This window comes from Hyla sarda, chromosome 4 (assembly GCF_029499605.1).
Source record: "Hyla sarda isolate aHylSar1 chromosome 4, aHylSar1.hap1, whole genome shotgun sequence".
Classification (NCBI taxonomy): Eukaryota; Metazoa; Chordata; class Amphibia; order Anura; family Hylidae; genus Hyla; species Hyla sarda.
The window spans coordinates 215,616,198-215,641,636 of record NC_079192.1 but is presented as its reverse complement, the minus strand read 5'-3'; the positions used below and the strand labels follow the sequence as shown (position 1 = coordinate 215,641,636).

The 25,439-nt window shown below is 42.9% G+C and overlaps 2 protein-coding genes across 3 annotated transcripts in view; one reads left to right on the top strand and one right to left on the bottom strand.

Moving 5' to 3' along the window:
• Positions 1-24,118, bottom strand: part of PMPCB (peptidase, mitochondrial processing subunit beta) — a 35,035-nt gene extending 10,917 nt beyond the window's left edge. The window contains exons 1-11 of the mRNA XM_056573498.1: positions 23,929-24,118; positions 18,216-18,347; positions 17,570-17,656; positions 15,970-16,099; positions 14,029-14,227; positions 11,269-11,348; positions 11,051-11,157; positions 9,976-10,119; positions 8,010-8,170; positions 182-267; positions 13-101 (exon numbers count right to left, since the gene is read on the bottom strand). Of these exons, the coding sequence (XP_056429473.1) occupies positions 13-101; positions 182-267; positions 8,010-8,170; positions 9,976-10,119; positions 11,051-11,157; positions 11,269-11,348; positions 14,029-14,227; positions 15,970-16,099; positions 17,570-17,656; positions 18,216-18,347; positions 23,929-24,003 (1,290 nt within the window). The 5' untranslated portion in view covers positions 24,004-24,118. The remainder of the gene's footprint in view (positions 1-12; positions 102-181; positions 268-8,009; positions 8,171-9,975; positions 10,120-11,050; positions 11,158-11,268; positions 11,349-14,028; positions 14,228-15,969; positions 16,100-17,569; positions 17,657-18,215; positions 18,348-23,928) is intronic.
• A 23-nt stretch (positions 24,119-24,141) lies between these two features.
• The window catches only part of NAPEPLD (N-acyl phosphatidylethanolamine phospholipase D), a 31,104-nt gene continuing 29,806 nt past the window's right edge, over positions 24,142-25,439 (top strand). For both annotated transcript variants that reach the window (XM_056573501.1, XM_056573499.1), the window contains exon 1: positions 24,142-24,581. In XM_056573501.1, the coding sequence (XP_056429476.1) occupies positions 24,409-24,581 (173 nt within the window). In that variant the 5' untranslated portion in view covers positions 24,142-24,408. The remainder of the gene's footprint in view (positions 24,582-25,439) is intronic.

The following is a 25,439-nucleotide window of genomic DNA, read 5'->3' as shown; positions in this document are numbered from 1 at the left end:
TTTGATACTTACATCAATTCTTGCCTCCAGTTCAGGCAAAGGTATTCTTCGGTTATAACACAACATTTGCCGGCCAATGTCTTCACAGATAGGGGTTGAACCTTCACATACAGCAATTGACATGATCAACAATAAGTAAAGCACAAAGAATAAATCACACTACTCAGATTAAGATTATTACCATCCAATTGAAGCAGCATATTGGTTTTCAGCAGGTTTTTTGCTCTTGCAACTTCACCTTCTGTAACACTTGTGCAAAGTCTAATCCTAATAGTTTAAAACACAAAAATATGTTACATACTTACTATGTTCATTTCTTTTCTCACCAATATTTCTGTAAGGTGCTAAAAAAAGAGAAGTGGCCTTAATTCCCATCTCAAACATTTAAAGCATATCCACAGGACTAATGAGTTATGTACACAGTATAACTCTGTGTTCCATTGTTTATGAAACACCCATTAACATTCATAGAGGAAAGATGAAGAAAAAAAGAAGGGTAGCGCTTCCTGTAATTCCGTGGACAAAGATGCAATAACCTGAATCTGATAGACCCCACTGATAGATGGACTCTCATATTGTAGGACACTTGTGTTAAGGCACATCACATTGTATTTAGGGGTAGAGTAGGATATTTGTGCTGCAGTCAGTGACTCTCCTGGTATCCCTGCCTGGGAACAGTCTTGAAATCATATGGTTGTAGACAAAAAATAAATCAAGTACTGGCCATGGCACTGCTCGGAGAACATCAGAATGTGAAGGATCAATAGTTTTATTGATACAAATTAACAAATGAAATAGCAATGACATGTTTTTGAAGAGAATAACTCCCTCAGATTGCAGGCTTGGGCAGATGCCTAATTTGCACACTGTAAACAGTAGGGGGTAGTAGTTGCTTGCTGGCCAAGAGAGAATGCTCAGATTGGGCTAAAGCTGAGAATAGTGGGGAATCCTGAACCATGAATGGGGATGACATCAGAGACTTTCAGGCTAAGGGGACGTATCCTATCACCGCATTCCGAATGCCAAGGTATTGGTGGGGGCATGTGACTGGATTGGGAAGACTCAAATGCAGGTGAGGAGCAGTCAAAGGCAACAGAGAATTGCGTGGCCAATGGGGTTGCTAGACTCATGAACAGACACAGGGCATAATTCTGTCAGAGTCGTTCTACCCCGCATAAGATGTTTCTAGATATTTTGAGTAGGGGACATCTAGTGGGTCAACCTGAGGAACTATGGATATGGAACGGTGCAAGGTTTAATTATAATTGTACAAATACACCAAGCAACACCAGCTTCTAGATTTCTATTCATTGATCGGACGAAGAGGGTTGTATCCCAACGTGTAATCTTTAACAATAAAAAGTTATTTTATCGACTTCACAGACTCTTCTGTTTGAAAAGGATCGGAGTGCTCATCAGAGGGTAATTTTCTCTTCATTTCGGCAAACATGTCTTTACATCCCAGACAATATTTACGAAAGACAAATAAAATCCAGTGTTATCTAAACACATGTATCCAGACTAAATGTTCAGTCACTTAGTATGCCTAAGCTACATAGATCAGTACTATAGTCATTATTACTATTATAATATAACAATACCAATGAATACTACTGTAAGGAGTATAAGATATTTTAACATATCTGCCTATACCTACATTCCATTGCATGTATTGCAACTCCTTGTTTACAGAGCAACTGCTTGATAAGACAAAAGGGTTTCACAGTCAAAGGTTTCCACAATAATCACTCTGGTACCCGAGACTTGACAGACTAACAGTCCAAGGAGGATATATGGGCCCTCATTTACTATTCTAAACCCGACCTCTTTTGTCAGGTTTTTTTGTCGCATCTTTGTCTGCGCCATGTCGCAGACATCGTGCGCCAGTCTGCGACACGATGCAACATTTTTTCCCGACGGACCCGATGTGGATTCTCCCAAACCCGAAAAGGGGGCGTTACCCGACATTTCTGAGCTTTCCCACGTATTTATAAAGGTTTCCAACCCGAATTTGTTGTATTGTTGTGGATTTTTTCCCGACAACTCAGAGGAGTTGGAAACCAAAACCAACAAAACCCACGTGCGACAAACAGGATGCGACATAATAATAAATACCAGGGGAAAAAAGCAGGCGGGTAAGAAAGCAACATAGACTTACAACCCGATTTTCTTAGTAAATGAGGGCCATTGTCTTAACCACATTTTGTTTATCTCAAACAGTCCACTCGTTATGGTGGCGTTTTTCACAGACACACTCTCTATGACCTATTGGAATTCAATTTAAATCATTTTTGATTCAAGTTGGAAGCTTTGCACAATATTGTACCTCTCATATAAGAGCCTGATTTTACCTGTACAAATAGTAATGTGATTTTCTGAATGTGATGTTAGGCTTAGTAGGAATGTTATCCTCAAGGTATGGATCCAGTAGCAGAATCATCCAGTGTTCTTGTAGTATTGACCGGATTTCTTTATCGTTGCAAGTAAATGTAGTTTCATGGGACATAGTAGTTCTTTGTCTGTTTTGGCCTGTAGACCGACTGATGTAGCTTGTTTCTTGTGATAAAGGACCTTGAAGCTCTGGTATTTGGTTTGGGTCTATTGTTAGATTTTGGACAGAAGTAGAGTCCATGATGCCCAAACCTTCAATCTACCCGGCACTGTACTCCTAACTTTCCAAAACATTTATGTATTATTTATGCTGTATGTCTCCTGTGATTTTTTTTCACATTATGGGTGTCCATTTTGGTACACCTATGTGTCATATCTGCAATCTGAGGAAGGGAATTTTTTGTTATTGCTAATTTTTTTTAATTTTTTTTTTTTTTTTTTATATGTATCAAAACTATTGATGCTTCACACTGTGTCATTCTCCATGGATTTGTACAAGAGCAGCACCATTGCCATTACTTGCTTTTTTTCTCTACAACCATTAACACTTAAAGTTACATAAACTGTGCAAAAAAGCCTGCTTGACTGTTTTTGGAATCACATCTATTTCCAGCCACCACAACCAAGTTGGACGGGCCCTTGTTATCAAGATACCTGTGGATCCCACATTTATCAGTTATTTATGGCGTATCCTAAGCACAGCACTTCCGCTGTCAGGGTTGGCATATGGAATTGCCAATCATGGCTCAGCCACTGATTGGATGAGTGGACAATTCCACTGTGCCAACCATGGTAGTGCTTCCCATAGATTCCTATTTGGAACCCAAAAATCCCTATGTTCCCATATATTAGTATAATCAGTGTTCCCACAAGCTTTATTAGAAAATTACTAAATTGTAACAAAAAAGAAGAATTTGCACACACTTTAAAATTACACTCAGCTCGGGCCAGTTACATAGCTTTTCTAAGATCTATGATTTTGGGGAGTTATACTCCTCTCTTGCTGATATTATTTAGGAAAGCATGCCTGCAGTTACATGCTATTCCATTTACTGGCCTCCGCTAGTGCGATTAAAAAAGTCCCTACTCTGCCCCCCTCGACATGTTTCGCTACTAAGTAGCTTTATCAAGAGGTAGCGGGCATATGAGCGCGGGCGCCATCTTTGCTTTATAGACTTCCTCCGATGTCAGCGTGATTGCTTCTTTAAGTTTATCACCTATCAGTGGTTTTCCCCTACACAAATGCTTTTACGATTGGTTATGCCATGATTGATGTTTGCCCTAACCAATCGTCTCTCGATTCCATCTGGGCCAATAGAATCTTAGGCTTAATCCCAAGCTCTTCATTGGTAGTGTCAGTGACACGTCCTCTGCGCATTCCCGTCTGCGCACGGACTTAGAGCCTGGGCAGCATATCATCGCCTGCGCAGTCTCGTATGCGCTGGAACTTAGGTATTTGTTTTCTGTTTCTCACTGCGCACACTCCGGGACTTATATTCCGCTGCGTCTTTTTTTCGGGACTTAAAATTCCCGTGTCATACTTAAATTCTACTGCGCAGACTCCAGGACTTGAACTTTTGTTGTTGTTCAGTAACCTCTATTCTGGGTAAGCAAGCGCCCGGACTTGAATTCTCATCTCTTTATTCCTAAGTTGATCTACTGAGGTTCCTAAACCCCAGCACATCCTCTAATTTGTTCTCCCAAGGTCCAATTAATTGTGTCTCAGGTAATGTATTGTGCCCATATGATAGTGATAGACCCTGATGTTATTGGTCATATATTATTTTAGGAAGAGGGGGCTATTTCTCTATAATAAATCGTTTGTAACCACTAATAGTAGTTAGTGCATGGGGGACAGATGTATGAACCGGCTATGTTTGTATTAGGTTGAACGTATTTATTATTTATTTTCCCCATATCTTGTTATCAGTGATGTCCACCAACTGATAACCAATTCAGATCGATATTCTATTGTTATTTATTTACCTTTTAATGGATAATATCTGTATATTTACTTCTCCAAATTCTTCTGACTCAGTTAATATTCTATGTACTACTATCATTCACATACTAGGTAATTCATAGTCACCCCCTCATTACTCTGATTTTTATCACCCTACCTCTATCCATATTGATGGATGTGCCTATGTTAACTTAGATTCCACTATATGTTTAATCGTATATTATTATATTTGATTATTTATTCATAGTAGCCATATACAATGGATCCCATTGTTTATTCGTTTTGATTTTTGTTGTTTTTTTTTATAGAATTCATACACGTCTACTCCCACTCATGACACGGATGGATCTCTCTCAAGGTAAGTGTCTTATTGATATATCTTATTGTATGTTCTATCTCGATTGATTATTAGTCCACTGTAGATCTGACCGCTTGTTATCTACATTCCGAAGTAGTCAGATTTTTTGTTTTTCAGTGTTAATTCTTCCTCTAATCCAGTTTCCACTCTATTATTCGATGTCGTGTTATAATTTTATTTGAATAGTTTTGATTCTAAGGCAGGTTTACAGAAAGGCTGAAAAGGTAAATCCCTCATTCAGGCCTTGAGGGCTCAATGATTTGAGCCTGTATATCCAAATTGCTTCTTCCTTTAGCAATTTTTTATCTAGGTTACCACCTCTGGGACCCATTCTGGGTTTAATAAAACCCCAGAATTTTAAGCACGTTACGTCTCCTTTGTGGATGTCCCTCATATGTTTTGCTAATTGAGTATCTGCACCCATCCTAATTGTGCTTAAATGTTGTGACACTCGCCTCCGTAATTGCTGAATCGTTTTACCGACATACAGCTTGGGACATCCACATTCCGCAATGTTGCGGAATGTGGATGTCCCAAGCTGTATGTCGGTAAAACGATTCAGCAATTACGGAGGCGAGTGTCACAACATTTAAGCACAATTAGGACGGGTGCAGATACCCCATTAGCAAGACATATGAGGGACATCCACAAAGGAGACGTAACGTGCTTAAAATTCTGGGGTTTTATTAAACCCAGAATGGGTCCCAGAGGTGGTAACCTAGATAAAAAATTGCTAAAGGAAGAAGCAATTTGGATATACAGGCTCAAATCATTGAGCCCTCAAGGCCTGAATGAGGGATTTACCTTTTCAGCCTTTCTGTAAACCTGCCTTAGAATCAAAACTATTCAAATAAAATTATAACACGACATCGAATAATAGAGTGGAAACTGGATTAGAGGAAGAATTAACACTGAAAAACAAAAAATCAGATAGACTACTTCGGAATGTAGATAACAAGCGGTCAGATCTACAGTGGACTAATAATTAATCAATCGAGATAGAACATACAATAAGATATATCAATAAGACACTTACCTTGAGAGAGATCCATCCGTGTCATGAGTGGGAGTAGACGTGTATGAATTCTATAAAAAAAACAACAAAAATCAAAACGAATAAACAATGGGATCCATTGTATATGGCTACTATGAATAAATAATCAAATATAATAATATACGATTAAACATATAGTGGAATCTAAGTTAACATAGGCACATCCATCAATATGGATAGAGGTAGGGTGATAAAAATCAGAGTAATGAGGGGGTGACTATGAATTACCTAGTATGTGAATGATAGTAGTACATAGAATATTAACTGAGTCAGAAGAATTTGGAGAAGTAAATATACAGATATTATCCATTAAAAGGTAAATAAATAACAATAGAATATCGATCTGAATTGGTTATCAGTTGGTGGACATCACTGATAACAAGATATGGGGAAAATAAATAATAAATACGTTCAACCTAATACAAACATAGCCGGTTCATACATCTGTCCCCCATGCACTAACTACTATTAGTGGTTACAAACGATTTATTATAGAGAAATAGCCCCCTCTTCCTAAAATAATATATGACCAATAACATCAGGGTCTATCACTATCATATGGGCACAATACATTACCTGAGACACAATTAATTGGACCTTGGGAGAACAAATTAGAGGATGTGCTGGGGTTTAGGAACCTCAGTAGATCAACTTAGGAATAAAGAGATGAGAATTCAAGTCCGGGCGCTTGCTTACCCAGAATAGAGGTTACTGAACAACAACAAAAGTTCAAGTCCTGGAGTCTGCGCAGTAGAATTTAAGTATGACACGGGAATTTTAAGTCCCGAAAAAAAGACGCAGCGGAATATAAGTCCCGGAGTGTGCGCAGTGAGAAACAGAAAACAAATACCTAAGTTCCAGCGCATACGAGACTGCGCAGGCGATGATATGCTGCCCAGGCTCTAAGTCCGTGCGCAGACGGGAATGCGCAGATGACGTGTCACTGACACTACCAATGAAGAGCTTGGGATTAAGCCTAAGATTCTATTGGCCCAGATGGAATCGAGAGACGATTGGTTAGGGCAAACATCAATCATGGCATAACCAATCGTAAAAGCATTTGTGTAGGGGAAAACCACTGATAGGTGATAAACTTAAAGAAGCAATCACGCTGACATCGGAGGAAGTCTATAAAGCAAAGATGGCGCCCGCGCTCATATGCCCGCTACCTCTTGATAAAGCTACTTAGTAGCGAAACATGTCGAGGGGGGCAGAGTAGGGACTTTTTTTAATCGCACTAGCGGAGGCCAGTAAATGGAATAGCATGTAACTGCAGGCATGCTTTCCTAAATAATATCAGCAAGAGAGGAGTATAACTCCCCAAAATCATAGATCTTAGAAAAGCTATGTAACTGGCCCGAGCTGAGTGTAATTTTAAAGTGTGTGCAAATTCTTCTTTTTTGTTACAATTTAGTAATTTTCTAATAAAGCTTGTGGGAACACTGATTATACTAATATATGGGAACATAGGGATTTTTGGGTTCCAAATAGGAATCTATGGGAAACATTGATTGACCCCTCCATATATATTGGTCTGTTTCGGGATTGGTTAACCATGGTAGTGCTGCACAGCGGGACCAGGTTCCATGTGAACTGCAAGGACGGGGAAGCGAGTAAAGTAAGTACAGGATTTTTTTTTTCTGAGCACAATTCAACAATTGTATAGTAAAAAGTAAAATCCATAGAAAAATCTAGAAAAACAAATGTAAAACTGACAGGGCATGCTACAACATGTCCTCATGCTGTACGTCAGTGCTGGGACCACTGTGTGATGGACGCACAGGTCCCAGCGCATGCACCTCTTAGCTTATCTGATGTGCCAGGATAACACACGCCTCGGCAAGCATGTCAGATAAGCTAAGGGGTACATGCATTGCATCCTGTGTGTCAATCACACAGTGGTCCCCACGCTGACATACAGGGGATAGGTGTGGTGCCGGTGGGGTATTGCAAACCTTGTGCCACTCCTATCCGACTGTGTGCGGCTACTGTCAAAAAAGTTTTTTTGGGGTGATAAAAGCTGGTAGAAATGCTGCTGTAGACACAATCTGCACACAGTACAAAGGCTGTGTGTAGGTTGTATAGCACCGAGTTCATGACAGTTGCTCTTTAAATGAATCCACAATAAAAAAAAATAAAAAAAAACAACATCTTATCTACTGAAGGTGACCATATTGTTCATGTATCTAGGTAAATATCACCATATTAATTGCAGACTATTTATGTTGCTTTAGGAATCTTACCATTCTTTTTGTACAAAATGCATCATTTCTTCCACTGTATTTGGCTCACAAACCATGTACAGACCCCAGAGTCCAGTGTCCGTATAACAGGTATTGAAGGATTGGAAGCTGTGGCACAAATTCCCATGACATGTAATCTGAGCAAGTTTACTGGACAAATTCTGCTCAAAAGAAAAAAAAATACCAAGATTGATGCCTGGAAAATACAGCCATGATTTATAGTTTTTACCATTTAATGCGATACTTGCTATTAAAGAAGCACTAAAGGTGTTTTGGGCTCATACCATGCTTATATCAACAGCTATATGTTCCCCAGACCACTTACCATCACTATTCCGACTGTGCCAAAACAAACAAAAAAAAATTCCAACAAACAAACATAGCCTAAAGACTTATCCCCTCAATTGTGATTATGTGTCGTCACTTTCACCTCATGGCAATATTTCACTGAAGTAACCGCATCAAACATGCACATGTTATAAACTGATTCCTAAAACTTATAAGTCTCAGACTCATGGGAGATCTAGGTATTACAGAATAACTTCAGTCATGAATAGGGATAAATATGGCTGAAAACTATGCATTTCACATCAGCTAAAAGATGTAAGCAAAAGGAATACACAAACACCTCTACATTACTCTGTAATAATTGCTCATGTTGCACTAAAGCCTTCAGCTGAATGTTTTACGGGTGTATATCAGTTTGTTAAAAGAAAAAAAACTGTGATCCTTCTCTGCCCTAGACTATATAGGGAGAATTTAAACACATTAAGGGTAGGTTCACATCAGCGTTGAGCTCCGTTCAGAGCTGGTAGCCAAGTCCGTTCAAATTACGGGAGTTGAGTGGAGAAAAAAAATCCTTCATGTCCTAATTTTTTCTCTGCTCAACTCCTGTGAAACAATTGACCACAGAAGAAAACCTGACGGTCGTAATTAAAGTCAATAGGACTCGTCTCGTACCATTGTGCAATGTACTGTCGCGGTACAAAAATAGAATGAATGTGTGTGCAGTGCACTGCTAAATAACCGAGGTAAACTGGTTAGAATAACTGGATGAACACCTTTACCCTATGGTGTAATAGAATATACTAAAGAATTCCAGTCCTCTAGGATATCACTAGTTCATAAAATGATATTATGCGCTGGTTCATTTTATGAACTAGTGATATCCTAGAGGACTTATTCTTTGTATACTGTCAAGGTACGTTGTTTGTCACTTTTATGGATTGCGACAGATCTCAGACCGGGTGTAAAGTCAGCCATAATCAGTTGGCCAGGGGTATGGGTTACTTAGAAGGCGGTTAAAGTGCAACTTGGGGTTAGTTTTACTCTCTTTAGCAAGGAGTCTGTCTGTCTCTATTTTTCTGGCTTTTATGGTGTATTTTTTATTTTATTTTTTTACATATTTTAAATTTTTCTCTATAGCTTTTTAATGCTTCTTCACTGCCATGCTGTTTTAGTAGTTTAATTGCTTTATTTTTGTCATTAATTGCCCCCTTAACGTTCTTATTCATCCATATTGGTTTTCTTTTATTTCTGACTCTTTTATTCCCATAAGGTATATACATCTTACAGTGACAATTTAAGATATTTTTAAAAGTCTCCCATTTTACTCACTTTGCCAGCGGTTTGTGAACGTATATTCAGGCTGTCTAGTAATTCTTGCGAACAGTCGGAGGTGAAGGATGATTCTCGCAGTGACACACCTTACCCCTGCGCCTAGCATGGAGCAGGTCAGAGTTGGCAGCCCCTGCAACTGAACAACTGAATTACCAGACAGCCTGAATATAAATTTACAAACCGCTGGCAAAGTAAGTAAGTACCTCCTAAGGCCCTAACTGATGGTGCCTGCCTTGCTCAATGAATTGTTATCTCTTTTCAATCGATCTTGGTTAACAATCAAGTTGAGCAAAATACAAACAAAATATTTACATAAACAAAATAGAAACAAAATCAAGTGCCATACCACACCACCTCCAAAGGATCGATCCCAGTTGCCAATCAATGTGTTGGCTACCATGAGTGGAATTGTATCTGGATGTGACCAGCCCACGGCCTCAACAGAAATGGCAATATGAGCAAGTGGCATTTTGTCATCATGTACACGAATCTATAACATAAGAGAAATGCTATGACTGTAAAGATGTTCAGCAATTAAAGAGTACCTATCGCCAAATACTACTTTTAATATAGTGTTTCTTGTGTAATTAGACACTTTCCCATTCACTTGCTTTTAAAATCAACATAAATAAGTTAAAAATTTAATATAAAAAACGGCCACTAGGTGGCTCTGTTCTGTTCCCTGCCACAATTAATACAATGAGTTTGGTCTCCTCCTCGCCTGGCAGGAGTCCAAACTCAGGAAGTCCTTCTGGCTGCACTGATTGACAGCTGCACAGAAAGTGAGAGCTCCAGATTGAAACCAGCAGGAGAGCCTCACTAATAGCAACACAGACTGAAAGAAGCACAGAGCCTGAGGTCTTCTATTCATCACAGCACTGCAACGATATGAGGGCCGAAGTGGTCCCTGGGATATAAAACAACAAACTTTACTCCCTCGGTGCCCCAATATCGACGCTCAAGAACTGCACAGTCTTCTTCCTGGTTGCAGGTGGTCAACAGGTCACACTGCTGATCAGCTAATCGTGAGCCCCAGGGATGTCCCGCCTCAGCTGTTGAAAAGCTGAGTGGCAGTGTGACGCGTTAACCACCGGCAGCCAGGAAGAAGACTGCACCAGAGGACGAAAGCGGCGATACCAGGGCACCGAGGGAGTGGAAGCAGGCGAGTCCAGTTTGTTGTTTTATATGTGTGGCAGTTATTTGTGTTTTGTGATTTAAATAAAACAAAAAAAAACTCCATGCCAAGATTGCAGCACAACATGCCTGTAAGCTCAAACTATATTTCAGCATAATGTTTTCATATTATTATAAACGTTTCCTTTTTGTTTCCTTTAAATTAAATTGCACAGTTCTAACTTAACATTTTGTAAAGGGAAAATAGCTGCAATGCGATGTCTTCTGATGCATGAACAAGTGCTTACCTCACTACCAGTGAATGAGCATGGCGGTAGAGTCTCTCCTTCATATGTTGGTGGCAGGTTACCAAAATGATACTTGGCTAAATCGTGCAGCTCTTCATGCGCGATGCCTATAAACCAAGAAAATAAACATTGATAAATCAAGTTAGATACTAAGTGATGTGCCTATTTATATATGCATCCATGTATTTCAACAGGTATTTATTCCCCAGACCACTTACCACCAGCAGCAGCCAAAACAATCCTAGGTCCTTTATAGTGTGTTGTTATATATTCAACCAAGTCATTTCGGTTTATTGATCTGTAATCAGAAGATGCATAAAATTAGTATAAACCAGCAATTATTTAAGGGGTATTCTGGCCAAATACATCTTATCCCCCTATCCAAAGGATAGGGATAAGATGTCTGATCACAGGGGGCCCACCGCTGGGACCCCCCACGATCTCTGTGCAGCACCCGCATTCTATGCGGGGCTGCTTCTCCAGTCTCGGAAACGTATGTGTTTCCGGGACTGGAGATGTGATGTCACGCACGCCCCGTCAAGACGTCACGCCCCTCCATTCATGCGTATGGGAGGGGGCGCGATGGTAGTCACACCCCCTCCCATAGACATGAAAGGAGGGGGCGTGACATGACATCACGAGTGGGCGTGACGGCACGTCTTCAGGTACTCTTTAATGCTTTAGACTACTGCACAATCCCCAATGCTGGATACATGAAATCCATCACCAAAAGGACATAAGTAAGTTCGATTACTTCATGACAAAGGCAGCATACACAGACATCAATCAGAGATATAAATGCCCATAGTGTGGCTGGTGAAGAGCCTGGGATGATGCCTCCCTAACGCTGTTTCGTTACTCAAACTTCTTTCCCCTGGAAGTAACTCCATTTTCAATTTTTTTTTAATTATATATGAGATAGTAACAATGAATAAAACATTTTTTTACTAATAAGAGCCAGATACTGAAACATGTTCTTTTTTTCTAATTGCTTTTCTTTTACTGTTTCTATTTGTACATTATAATGGCGAAAATCTCAGCTTAGCTGCTTTTAACAGCATTAAAGAGTACCTATCATGAACGTATCTGTCTCTAATCCCTCCCCGCCCAATCTGTCCCTGACTATTCCGGACTCTAATCCTACCTTTTATTTTTTGTAAAACCCCTTTTCCTACCTTTATAAATTCCTTGCTAATTACTCAGTTTTGCTGCCCCTGTGAGAGAGGAAGAGAATATCACTGCCTATACAACCCCCTTGTCTGCCCAGGTAATCCCAGCCTCACCCTCCGCTGTAGACCGGCCTACTTGTCCTAAGCACTGCGATCCAGCGCTGCAACCCTGCATGTGCGGGGTTTGTGCGGGTGACATGGTGTCGGGCGCTGTATTCCTGCGGCGCTGCGGGGCGGTTATTGATATCCTGCCTACCGTCCATGCAAAGTGCGGCTCCTGCCTGTCTGATTCCCAGGCAGGGAGCTGCGCTGTGCTGTGCTTTTCTGTGTCCCTGCTGCACTGAGAGTTCGTACTCATGCTGCCAGGCCGGCATGAGTCCGAAGTCAATGAGCCGGGACATGTAGGGAGACTCCTAATGGTCAGTTTTTAAAAGTTAAGAAAAAAAAAAAAAAAAAATTGCAACAATAGGCAGAAGTAGTCCTACTGACACAAATTGGACAGTTTTCTGGGTTTCTGTGACCTTTAAAGAGGTAATTTCATCAGGAGCTGTGAACATAATCTATTATCTTATCTATACATTGGTGTAATCTATCACTCTAATTCTGTACTGATCACTTTCCCGCAACCTCCTCCTTATCATCACAGACAAAACAGTAAGCCTCAGCTTAGTTTTAGGCTTCACAATGAGAATAAAAATGGCAATATTTCAGGATTATTTGAAGATAAATAGTAAAATGTACATTTTGAAAAAATAAATTAGAACTATATATGCCTTATAGAGAAAGCACAAAAAGGTAACAGTATTAGGGTTTCCATAATTGGAAGTAAGGATCAGAACAAGTAGTATGCGAATGTTACAAAAAAAAAAAAAAAAAAAATCATTCATGCTGCTGGACATTTACAGTATGACAGACAATGACAGTATGGTCACTGAATATTGACGACTTTCTTTATAAAGTACCTGTCACCAAATAAACTTTTCTAAACTAACTCAGGATATGTTCCCTAACTACTCCTAACACCCCTCCCACCCTTAAAAAAATTCAGAGTTTTAAAAAGCTCAGTATCATACTTTTATTCTTGCTCATATAATGCAATCACCCAGCAGGAGAAAGTGGGCATTTCCCAGCAGACATTACATCACTGAAGCCTGCTGGGGGACCACTTTCGCCCTCACACTGTTGTAGTGCTGTGATGAATAGAAGACATCAGGCTCTGTGCAGCTTTCTGTGAGGCTATTTGTTTCAATGAAGCTCTTTGCAGCTTTCAGTGAGGCTCTGTACAGCTGTTAATCAAGCTCAGTACAGAGAAACCCTTCCTGAGTTTGGTCTCCTGCCAGGCTGGGAGGAGACCAAACTCACTGTATTAATTGTGGCAGGGAACTAAACAGAATCAACTAGTGGACGTTTTTTCTATTACATTTTAAACATATTTATGTTGATAATTTTAAAAGCAAGTGAATGGGAAAGTGTCTGCTAATTACACAATGAACACTATTTTAAAAGTTTTATTTGGTGACAGGTACTCTTTAACCCTTTTTCAGTCATTACAGTTGAGCCACAACTATTCCTTCTGACTCTCCCATACAAATGTACATTTGGTTCTGCCTAGTGTGCATGTGTTCTCAAAGAGCAGAGAGTAATAACCTGGTGCCAGACAATTTTAGCAGCAGCTTTTCTCCCATAAAAATAGGATCAGGTATGTTGAAATTCATATGCTGTCAGGGAAAAGTCAGGACACTCCCCAGTCAAATGGCTTGGAGTGCTGACTTTGCTCCTATGTGAATATATACCATAATGACCACCTACTTAATGTTTTCAGTAGGTCCCAGGATAGTTCTTCCCAGAGCAGTATTGTGATAGGCAGTAGCATGTAGGTAATCAAAGACCACTTCTTGTAGATTAGTCTCTACTTCTTGCATCTCACGTAGGATGACTCCCCTTTCACGTTCAATCTCTGCTTCTCCCAAGGTGCTGTTCTGTATAATGTCTGCAAGGATCTCCACAGCTGCAAATAGGTTCAAATTACAGGTCTGAATAAACTATTATCCCAAAGGTTTTCTTCATATAACATTCTTAATGCTTTAGACTACTGCACAATCCCCAATGCTGATACATAAAATCCATTGCTCCATTACTTCATGACAAAGAGGTAGCATACACAGACATCAATCAGAAATATAAATATAAAGCCGTCCTGAATTATATTTGTGAATTTAAGTCAAACATTACAACTCATGAATATTCATTATGGAGTCTGTCCCATTTGAGCCTTTAAGGGATAGATAATTCCAAATTTCTGATAGCTAACAGGCCCAGCCTGTTTTATGACCACACATACAATGCACAGCAACACAAGGGGGAATAAGTACAAATTTCAATAAGACAAAGCAGGGCTGGGCGGTATGACCAAATAAGTGTATCACGGTATTTTTTTTTTTTACCTATGGCGGTTCCACGGCATATAACGGTATTTTCACCCCCCCAAATCATGTGATCCGCCAGCGCTGTTCTGCCCCCCCCCCCCAATTAATGATCAGCCAAGCGGGGTACTACTCACAGATGTCACCTTCAAGCACTGCCCTCCTCCTCTTTGTTGGGGGCCGCTGGCGCTGGAACTCACTGTACGCCAGTGGTCTCCAACCTGCGGACCTCCAGTTGTTGCAAAACTACAACTCCCAGCATGCCCGGACAGCCAACGCAACAGCTGGAGGTCCGCAGGTTGGAGACCACTGCTGTACGCTGTATACCTATGCCCGGGCTGCAAAAGATACAGAAAATAAACTTTAACTTACCTACGTCGGCCACACGCTGGGGACTGGGACGCCAGACAGCCGTCAGCCTATCACCAGCCGGAGCGATGTCCCACCCCGGCCAGTGATAGGCTGAGCCCACTGTCATGTAAGAAGCCGGCCAGAGCTCCTTTACATTGACAGTGGGCTCAGCCTATCACTGGCCGAGGCGGGACATCGCTCCGGCCGGTGATAGGCTGACGGCTGCCCGGCGTTCCAGTCCCCAGCGTGTGGCCGATGTAGGCGAGTTTAAAAAGTTTATTTTCTGTATCTTTTGCAGCCTGGGCATAGGGATACAGCGTACAGCAGTGGTCTCCAACCTGCGGACCTCCAGCTGTTGCAAAACTACAACTCCCAGCATGCCTGGACAGCCGTTGGCTGTCTGGGCATGCTGGGAGTTGTAGTTTTGCAGCATCTAGAGGTCTGCAGGTTGGAGACCACTGCCGTACAGTAAAGAGTTTAAGCACCCGGCGGTCCCCAACAAAGAGGAGGAGGGCAGTGCTTGAACGTGACATCTGTGAGTAGTACCCCGCTGGGCTGATCATTAATTGGGGGGGGGGACAGAACAGCGCTGGCGGGTCACATAGGATTAGTTCCCCGATGTGGGGACAGCGCGCTGGGCTGATAATACATTCCCGAGGGGAAGGGGCCCAACCGGTATTGCGGTATGGGGGAAAATTCATATCGTGCAGCCCAAAAAAATTTGGTATTCTGTATGAACCGGTATACTGCCCAGCCCTAAGACAAAGTAAGATAGACTAGACAATCTTAGAATGGACCAGTACAGTTTGATAAATCTGGGCCATAGGTACTATAGCACAGACAATTGGCTGATTATTTTCTAATTTCTGCAGAAGTAAAGGGGGAAAAAAAAAGTAGAAAACAAAAACAGCAATTTAGAAGCTGAGATCTTTATTTGTGAATTATCAAAATAAACATAAAAGATTTTATCAAGTACCTCTAGGGAGATCTTTGGAAAATGCCTTTGCATAATACACAGTCTGTTCTCTTGATGTGTATGCATTCAAGTGTGCACCCATGTTTTCTATTTCAAGCTCCAGGTCCAGTTGGGAACGCTTCTTTGTACCCTATAACAAAAAACATAGGATTAGGGTTATTGCAATAGAAGAAACCAGCTAACAGCTAAGTGTATGTTGTCCTATAAGGTAGATTTTATTGCACATCAAATTGCTGTCCAACTAAGGAGGAATAAATAAAAACACATTGGTCAAGATTTATCAGATAAACATAGGTGTTATTTTTGTCTTAGATAGCAACGAATCACAGCTCAGCTTTCATTTATCAAATTTCTCTGGCAAAATGATCCAAGTACATCTGTCAAGCAGGGTCAGGCAAGGAGGTGTGCCTACTTACTAGGTGTGCACCTACTTTCACCCCCCCCCCCCCCCCCCCAAATCCTGTGAGCCGCCAGCGCTGTTCTGACCCACCCCCCCAATCATGTGACCCACACGCGGTGTTCGGCTTCCCCCCCCCCCCAAATCATGTGACCCGCCAGCACTGTTCTGCTCCCCCTAATTAATGATCAGCCCAGCGGGGTACTACTCACATGTCACCTTCAAGCACTGCCCTCCTCCTCTTTGTTGGGGGCCGCCGGCGATGGAACTCACTGTACGCCAGTGGTCTCCAACCTGCGGACCTCCAGTTGTTGCAAAACTACAACTCCCAGCATGTCCGGACAGCCAATGGCTGTCTGGGCATGCTGGGAGTTGTAGTTTTTCAACAGCTGGAGGTTCGCAGGTTGGAGACCACTGGCGTATGCTGTATACCTATGCCCGGGCTGCAAAAGATAAAGAAAATAAACTTTAACTTACCTACGTCGGCGACACGCTGTTCCTTGGGACTGGAACGTCGGACAGCCATCAGCCTATCACCAGCCGGAGCGATGTCCTGCCCCGGCCGGTGATAGGCTGATGGCTGTCCGACGTTCCCGTCCCCAGCGTGTTGCCGACGTAGGCGAGTTTCAGTTTATTTTCTTTATCTTTTGCAGCATAGGGATACAGCGTAAAGCAGTGGTCTCAAACCTGCGGACCTCCAGCTGTTGCAAAACTACAACTCCCAGCATGCTGGGAGTTGTAGTTTTGCAACATCTGGAGGTCTGCAGGTTGGAGACCACTGGCGTACAGTATAGAGTTCCAGCGCCCAGCAGCCCCCAACAAAGAGGAGGAGGGCAGTGCTTGACCTATGTGAGTAGTACCCCGCTGGGCTGATCATTAATTGGGGGAGCAGAACAGTGCTGGCAGGTATCATAGGATTAGTTCCCCGATGTGGGGACAGCGCTGGTATTGCGGTATTGCGGTATGGGAGAAAATTCATATCGTGCAGCCCAAAAAAATTGGTATTCGGTATGAACCGGTATACTGCCCAGCCCTATTTTTGGTGCTAAATATATGGCTCCCATACATAGCGGTAACATGCTTGCTCCATTTAGCATGTAATAAAAGAACCTGGTACGGAAGGCCAAAAGGAAGAAAAACTACCCAGTATCCTCTGCTATTTGGAATGTTACGTCTGTTACATTTTTGCATACTCAAGCTCACCTTAAATGCCATGTGCTCCAGAAAGTGGGCAGTCCCATTATTCATCTGATTCTCATATCTGCTTCCAGCATCAATCCAAAGACCAACCTAAATAAAATGATACATATTAACAACAGAATAACCCAGTTCCCTCTTGCACACTTCTCTTCGGAGGAGGTTTATTCTGCTATAAAGTAGCTGAAATCAGGTAGGCCCAGACAACATCTCTAAAGTGCCATAGTTTAGCTCCCTCATCTGATCATCCTAACAGGCTTTGAGGCCCAGGTTACTATTTGATATAACTAAGTGTCCTGTAATACTCACGCTCCAAAAATCATACCTTATCACTGACTAATGTGAACTTAAAAGAAGTGACCTGTGTTACTATCTGTATTTAAGTAGCTGTAGATGTTCCATTCCGGCTCCTGTGCTGTTCTTTCTTCTTCTGACCAAAGAGCTGAGCAGAGAGTGGGACCTCAATGGCACGAGAAAGAACAGGACAGGAGCGGGAATGGAAGATCTGAGAGCTGAAGCACCGGGGCAAGGCAAGTATGGTGGTTTTGCTGTTTTAATCCAGGGGGAGACATGTACTTAACATTTTCCTAGAAAAAAACCCTAATGGCTCATTCAGTTATTTGTGGATGGAAAGAAGAAAATATCAACTTACTGTACAGGTAGAAATTCCAGAATCTTCAGAGGCAACTCGAAGCCCATTTTCTAATGTGGTAACCTTAGTCTCTGGAACATTCAGTATTGCTTGTGTGGCTGCCTGGGTAGATTGGTGTTTGTTTATGCCAATCTGTATACAGAGATAGAGTATTGGAAAAATAGATGGTACATATAAGGTAACTGTGTAAAACTAAGAACGCTTAGTAACATCATGAGCACAATATAAGGAATCCCCTAATGATCTAGTGCAGTGCTCCTCCCTACTCCAGTGACTGTCCAGCTCCTTCATGCCTGGACAACCTTACTTCTGAGGGCTAATACTGTCACCAAGAACATGTATAATACATTACTACTGTGTGCTACCTGGATGGCTCCTCATTGCTGTATAGAACGCTGCCAGTAACCTGTAAATTGGTAAAACCAATGACATACGTACCATAGTGGCAGACCATGTGGTCCCTTTTAGAGGGGGGTCCCATGCTGGTTGGTTCCATTACTTTTTCTATTTGTAAGAAACTGTACAGAACTCCTCATTCCAGGGAGCTGCATTGTCAGCAAATGAATGGAGGAAGTAGTAACCAATGGTTTATGGAAAATAAGGAGCAGCGAAAACCAGGCATTTCTGTCCTGGCACAAAATCAGGTGCCATAATAGGAGGCCTTTTCCAACATTTGTTATGGGGGCCCCATTTATTCTATGTATGCCACTGGATAAATGTGTTTATGACCAAAGAACCCATGTGTGAAAAGCTCTTACCACAGGACAGTGATCCCTGGGGCTCTTCGTTAAAACTCCCCGTATGCTGGAAGTTGTAGTTTTAAAACTGGTGATCTGGTCACACTTGGGCTCCCCGGTCATAAGCGCCTTTACAGGAAAATTAGAAGCAGTCCATGCAGCTCTCAGTAGTAATGCATTAGACATGGTCCCGAGGACCATATCAGCCTCCTGTGGTAATGATTTATATATGTTCCCGGTGACAGTATCAGCCTCCTGTGGTAATGATTTATATATGTTCCCGGTGACAGTATCAGCCTCCTGTGGTAATGATTTATATATGTTCCCGGTGACAGTATCAGCCTCCTGTGGTAATGATTTATATATGTTCCCGGTGACAGTATCAGCCTCCTGTGGTAATGATTTATATATGTTCCTGATGACAGTATCAGCCTCCTGTGGTAATGATTTATATATGTTCCCGGTGACAGTATCAACCTCTAGTGCTAAAGTATTATACATGTTCCCGGTGACAGTATCAGCCTCCTGTGGTAATGATTTATATATGTTCCCGATGACAGTATCAGCCTCCTGTGGTAATGATTTATATATGTTCCCGATGACAGTATCAGCCTCCTCTGGTAATGATTTATATATGTTCCCGATGACAGTATCAGCCTCCTGTGATAATGATTTATATATGTTCCCGGTGACAGTATCAGCCTCCTGTGGTAATGATTTATACATGTTCCCGGTGACAGTATCAGCCTCCTGTGGTAATGATTTAAATATGTTCCCGGTGACAGTATCAGCCTCCTGTGGTAATGATTTATACATGTTCCCGGTGACAGTATCAGCCTCCTGTGGTAATGATTTATATATGTTCCCGGTGACAGTTTCAGCCTCCTGTGGTAATGATTTATATATGTTCCCGATGACAGTATCAGCCTCCTGTGGTAATGATTTATATATGTTCCTGATGACAGTATCAGCCTCCTGTGGTAATGAATTATATATGTTCCCGATGACAGTTTCAGCCTCCTGTGGTAATGATTTATATATGTTCCCGATGACAGTATCAGCCTCCTGTGGTAATGATTTATATATGTTCCCGGTGACAGTATCAGCCTCCTGTGGTAATGATTTATACATGTTCCCGGTGACAGTATCAGCCTCCTGTGGTAATGATTTATATATGTTCCCGATGACAGTATCAGCCTCCTGTGATAATGATTTATATATGTTCCCGATGACAGTATCAGCCTCCTGTGATAATGATTTATATATGTTCCTGATGACAGTATCAGCCTCCTGTGATAATGATTTATATATGTTCCCGATGACAGTATCAGCCTCCTGTGGTAATGATTTATATATGTTCCTGATGACAGTATCAGCCTCCTGTGGTAATGATTTATATATGTTCCCGATGACAGTATCAGCCTCCTGTGGTAATGATTTATATATGTTCCTGGTGACAGTATCAGCCTCCTGTGGTAATGAATTATATATGTTCCCAGTGACAGTATCAGCCTCCTGTGGTAATGAATTATACACGTGTCATATCCCAGAGCAGTAACACCTTTGTTAGGCTGGGTTCACACTACGTTTTGTCCCATACGGGAGCGCATACGGCAGGGGGGAGCTAAAAGCTCGCGCTACCGTATGTCACCGTATGCGCTCCCGTATGTCATTCATTTCAATGAGCCGGCCGGAGTGAAACGTTCGGTCCGGTCGGCTCATTTTTGCGCCGTATGCGCTTTTACAACCGGACCTAAAACTGTGGTCAACCACGGTTTTAGGTCCGGTTGTAAAAGCGTATACGGCGCAAAAATGAGCCGACCGGACCGAACGTTTCACTCCGGTCGGCTCATTGAAATGAATGACATACGGGAGCGCATACGGTCACATACGGGAGCGCGAGCTTTCAGCTCCCCCCTGCCGTATGCGCTCCCGTATGGGACAAAACGTAGTGTGAACCCAGCCTTACCTGAACTCTGTTCGGGCGGTTGGAGTCCTCCAAGGTGCCTGTTTCTATTATAGGTCTGAGTCCTAATGTAGTTCTAATATAAAAATGTATTTTATTGTGCTTTTCAGTGTTATCAGCATACTTGGGGAAATTCATCAAAATCTGTGCTGAGGCAAAAATCAACCAGTTGCCCATGGGTTAAATATTTTCAACTGTAAGAGCTAGTGAATAGCCACATGTCTCCTGCAGCCAATCAGGGAAGGCATCCTTGTTACCGCCTTACCCCTCTGGGATAGGGAAGAAAATGTCACCTGTCAGTTGAGAGTCTGGCTTTGGCCAGTAAAGTTACCACAGCTCCTGTGTCACTCTCCTCTGAGGGGTTTGTATTTCCACACCCTGGGGGAGATTTATCAAAACTTATCCAGAGGAAAAGTTGTTGAGTTGGCCTTAGCAGAAGGCAGGTGAGGGGACCCTCCTCTGCCATTTTAGCTCACGGAACCCCCGGGATCATGTCGCAGGGGTTCTGTTAGCTCCAGTGATATATCGCCAAGTTTAATTTTCACTTTAGATGCCGTGATCGGCATTGATCAAGGCGTCTTAAGGGTTAAATTCCGAGCAGCGGCGGGATCGCTGCTGCCCAGCATAAGCAGCGAGTGTGTGGCTACTGATGGTAGCTGACACTCACTGCTCTGAAGCAAGCGCAGCACTTTTAGGGACAAACAGCATTGCTGATGGTCCTATAGCTTTTGGAGTGATTTACAGGTTATCCTCTGGGTCACACATATCCCTGTGACGGACTCTGTTGCATGCTCTCTAGTCAGTGGAATCTTGTTTATACCCAAGGTAAATGTAGATGCCCCTGTGAAGATCTCCAAGGACAAGTCTCATGATCAAAAATGTATAGCCTATCCAAAGGATAGGGGAAAAGTTTTAGATCGTGGGGGGTCTGAGCAAGGGGGCCTCCTGCAATCTCCTGTTTGGAGCCCCTGTGCACTAGCACAGGAGCGCGTCATGACCCCCGCCCGAAGCGGAGGCCGCCATACCCTCTCCATATAGCTCTATGGGAGAGCCGAAGATTGCCGAATGGTTCTCCCATAGAACTATATGGAGGGGGCGTGGAAGCCTCCTTCTCGGGCGGCGGTCGTGACGTGCTCCTTGTACCGCATCGGGGCTCCATTCAGGAGATCGCAGGGGGCCTCAGTGCTCGGACCCCCCACGATCTAAAACTTTTGTCCATGAGACTTGTCCTTTAAAGAGCCAAGTCTAGAGTCTGAAGTTTCTGGTAACCGCTATTTAGTCAAGTCAAAATCCAGTCTAAAATCTTCAGCCAGCTTCAGGATAAGTCAAGTCTAAAGTAACAGCATAAAATGCCTTATAAGGAGAAGACTCACCTGCCGCCGTTCCCTAGATTTTCCGGTATCACGCTTTGCTCTTCCGCTGCAATCTTCTCCCTGGTTTGGCTGTGGTCAACAAGTCAGATGGCGGCTCAGCGATGTCGTGCCTCAGCCCATGATAGAGTCACAGCATTGGTCGCCAGGAGTCAATGCATCACACAGCCACTTTGTCTATCTTCGGCCGATGCAGGACATCACTGCGGATAGCGATTTTCTGACACACTGAACACAGCCAAACCAGGAAGATGATGGCAGCAGAGGACGGAAGTGCGATACTGGGACACCAAGGGTGCGGCGGCAGGTGAGTCCTGTTTATTGTTTTACATGCTGGCAGCTGGGCATGATACTAAAAAAGTGTTGGGCAGCTGGGCATGATACTAAAAAAGTGTTGGGCAGCTGGGCATGATACTAAAAAAGTGTTGACCACGAGACTCCTTAAAGGGGTATTCCACTGGCCAGCATGGAACTAAATGTTCCGAATGCCGTTTTCGCGCTGCAGAGGTCGACCACGCCCTCATGATGTCACAGCAACGCCCCCTCAATGCAAGTCTATGGGAGGGGGCGTGACAGCCGTTACGCCCCCTCCCACAGACTTGCATTGAGGGGGCTTGGCTTTGACATCTCAAGGGGGCGTGGTCGACCCCGGCAGCGCAAAAACAGCATTAAGAACATTTAGTTCCATGCTGGCCAGTGGAATACCCCTTTAAAAGTCTACGACAGTGGCTGCTCTCCAAGTTCACCTGCTCCTCTGTAACTTTTACCAAATAAATTGTCTATTGTATGTTACGGATTTGCAACCAGTTAAGTAAAGTTTCTCCAAAGTCTTGGCACTTGAGGATTTTTTTCCCCGCACCGATACAGATGACTACTTTATTGGGGTAAGTGGAGTTCACACTGTACTACAACCACCACCATCACATATCCGCACCACCACCTGGCATCACAAATAAAATGACTGCCAGCACAGTATCCCACACATAGTGACTATTCACTATTCAACCTCCACTCATAATCTTAGCACCTCAAATACTAATGGAATATCCAAGTTCTTGCTGACTGTATTAGCACTCATTAGTAATGGATTATACATGCTCCAGGTGACATTGTCAGCCTTCGGTGGTAATGTATTATACATGTTCCAGGTAACATTGTCAGCCTTGGTGGTAATGTATTATACATGTTCCAGGTAACATTGTCAGCCTTCGGTGGTAATGTATTATACATGCTCCAGGTGACATTGTCAGCCTTCGGTGGTAATGTATTATACATGCTCCAGGTGACATTGTCAGCCTTCAATGGTAATGTATTATACATGTTCCAGGTAACATTGTCAGCCTTCGGTGGTAATGTATTATACATGCTCCAGGTGACATTGTCAGCCTTCAATGGTAATGTATTATACATGCTCCAGGTAACATTGTCAGCCTTCGGTGGTAATGTATTATACATGCTCCAGGTGACATTGTCAGCCTTCAATGGTAATGTATTATACATGTTGCCGGTGACAGTATTAGCACTCAGTTGTACTATAATATACAGGTTACCGGTAATAGTGAATACTTACGTCACATATGTCTGTGAGAACCCGTTATACCTTGCTGTCACCACTACCCCATCCACCCCGGCCTTTTTACCTGGATTCTGCCCGTCACGTCGCCTATAACTTTTCGCACCAGAGATCTACCAAGTCTCAGCATGGAAGTCGCCATGTTTGCAGTGAGCAGGACGTCACTTCCGCCCTCAAAGTTGCCCAGTCATAAGGGCTAAGCAGATTCCTTGTTTCTCCCATTCAATCATGTAATGGATGTGTGGCACGTAGTATAGAGATATCTCGTTACTCTGTATACCTCTGAGGCTGTATTCCTAGCTATAGACGGAAACTTTGGCCGACATGTGATTTAGCATCAGGGCAGGTGGATAAAAATAGTGCCGTAACAACCAATCAGAGAGCTGCTTTCATTTCCCAATGTGCCTGTAAGGGAAGAACCGTGAGCAGAAGTGTCTGCTGTGTCCGGTGCAGTCACGTGGTAGGCTGGCTGCAGGACGGACGGGCCCCGCCGGGTGTTATGTAAGCAGCGCCCGGTGATCGCAGGGGGCGGGATGGTCGGAGTGACATGGTGCTAAGGAGGAGCTGTCTGCACGTCCTGGCTGTGCTGCCGCCCGTTGCCTCTATCCCCGGCAGGCTCCGCACTGACAGTCGCCTCCAGAGCACCAGGCCTGCCAGTGAGCTGCTAGGGGGCATCACTGCGCACACCAGCATGGCAGAGCACGGGGAGGATGCGGACAGGTGAGCTGCGGTACACTATGAGGGTAGGCTTGGAAAGTTAGTGATGTGCCCCCTCACTTATGTGCTGGGATTGGGCAACCCTGGCACCGCTTATCTTACGAAACCATTCGGATCAGATAGAAATGATATGCATCATGCTCGATCCCTGCTTTCCTACATGACAATCATCATTGGAGCGATTCTTATAAGAAATGGCATCGGCTGACAATAAACCCATATTAATATGTAATGATCTGCTCCTAATGTCAGGCTCATTATTGACCTGATGTCTGTCATGGATCTGATTTTACCAACCAGGGTGCCTCCAGCATGCCCATGGTTTGCAGCAGCAGGAGGCTTTAAGTCCACATCTATATAATATTTAATATATAATAATATTTGTATACACTTTTTGTTTCATGCTATTCTGCTGCACTGTTCACAGCAGAATTTCTGTGAAGCAGAAAATCGGATTCTGGTAGTCAAGTTTATTCTTTCTTTCTGTGGAGTCCATAAGGAAATGCTTTGTTGTCACAGACAGTGCATTTCTGAGTGGTCCTAGTGCCCGCTGGGGTTGTGCGCACCTGTTTTTCATGTATTTTATTTTTTTTTTATCTTTTTTGCCCATATTCCTGGTCTTAGTGTGCATTTACACTATGAAATGTTAGTTCAGTCGGTGATCGGACATGCTCTGTCATTATTGATGGTAATGCATATCCGAACAGATTTCAATGAAAAAATAAACATGTGCATTCCTTAGGCAGGGTTTGGAATAAGCATTTCTCCAGCGGAAATTCTGCAGTGTGCACAGTGCAGCAGAATCCCATTGGAATCTGCGGAACCCGTCAGGAAAATTCTACTTGGAAAATCCGTTGTAGG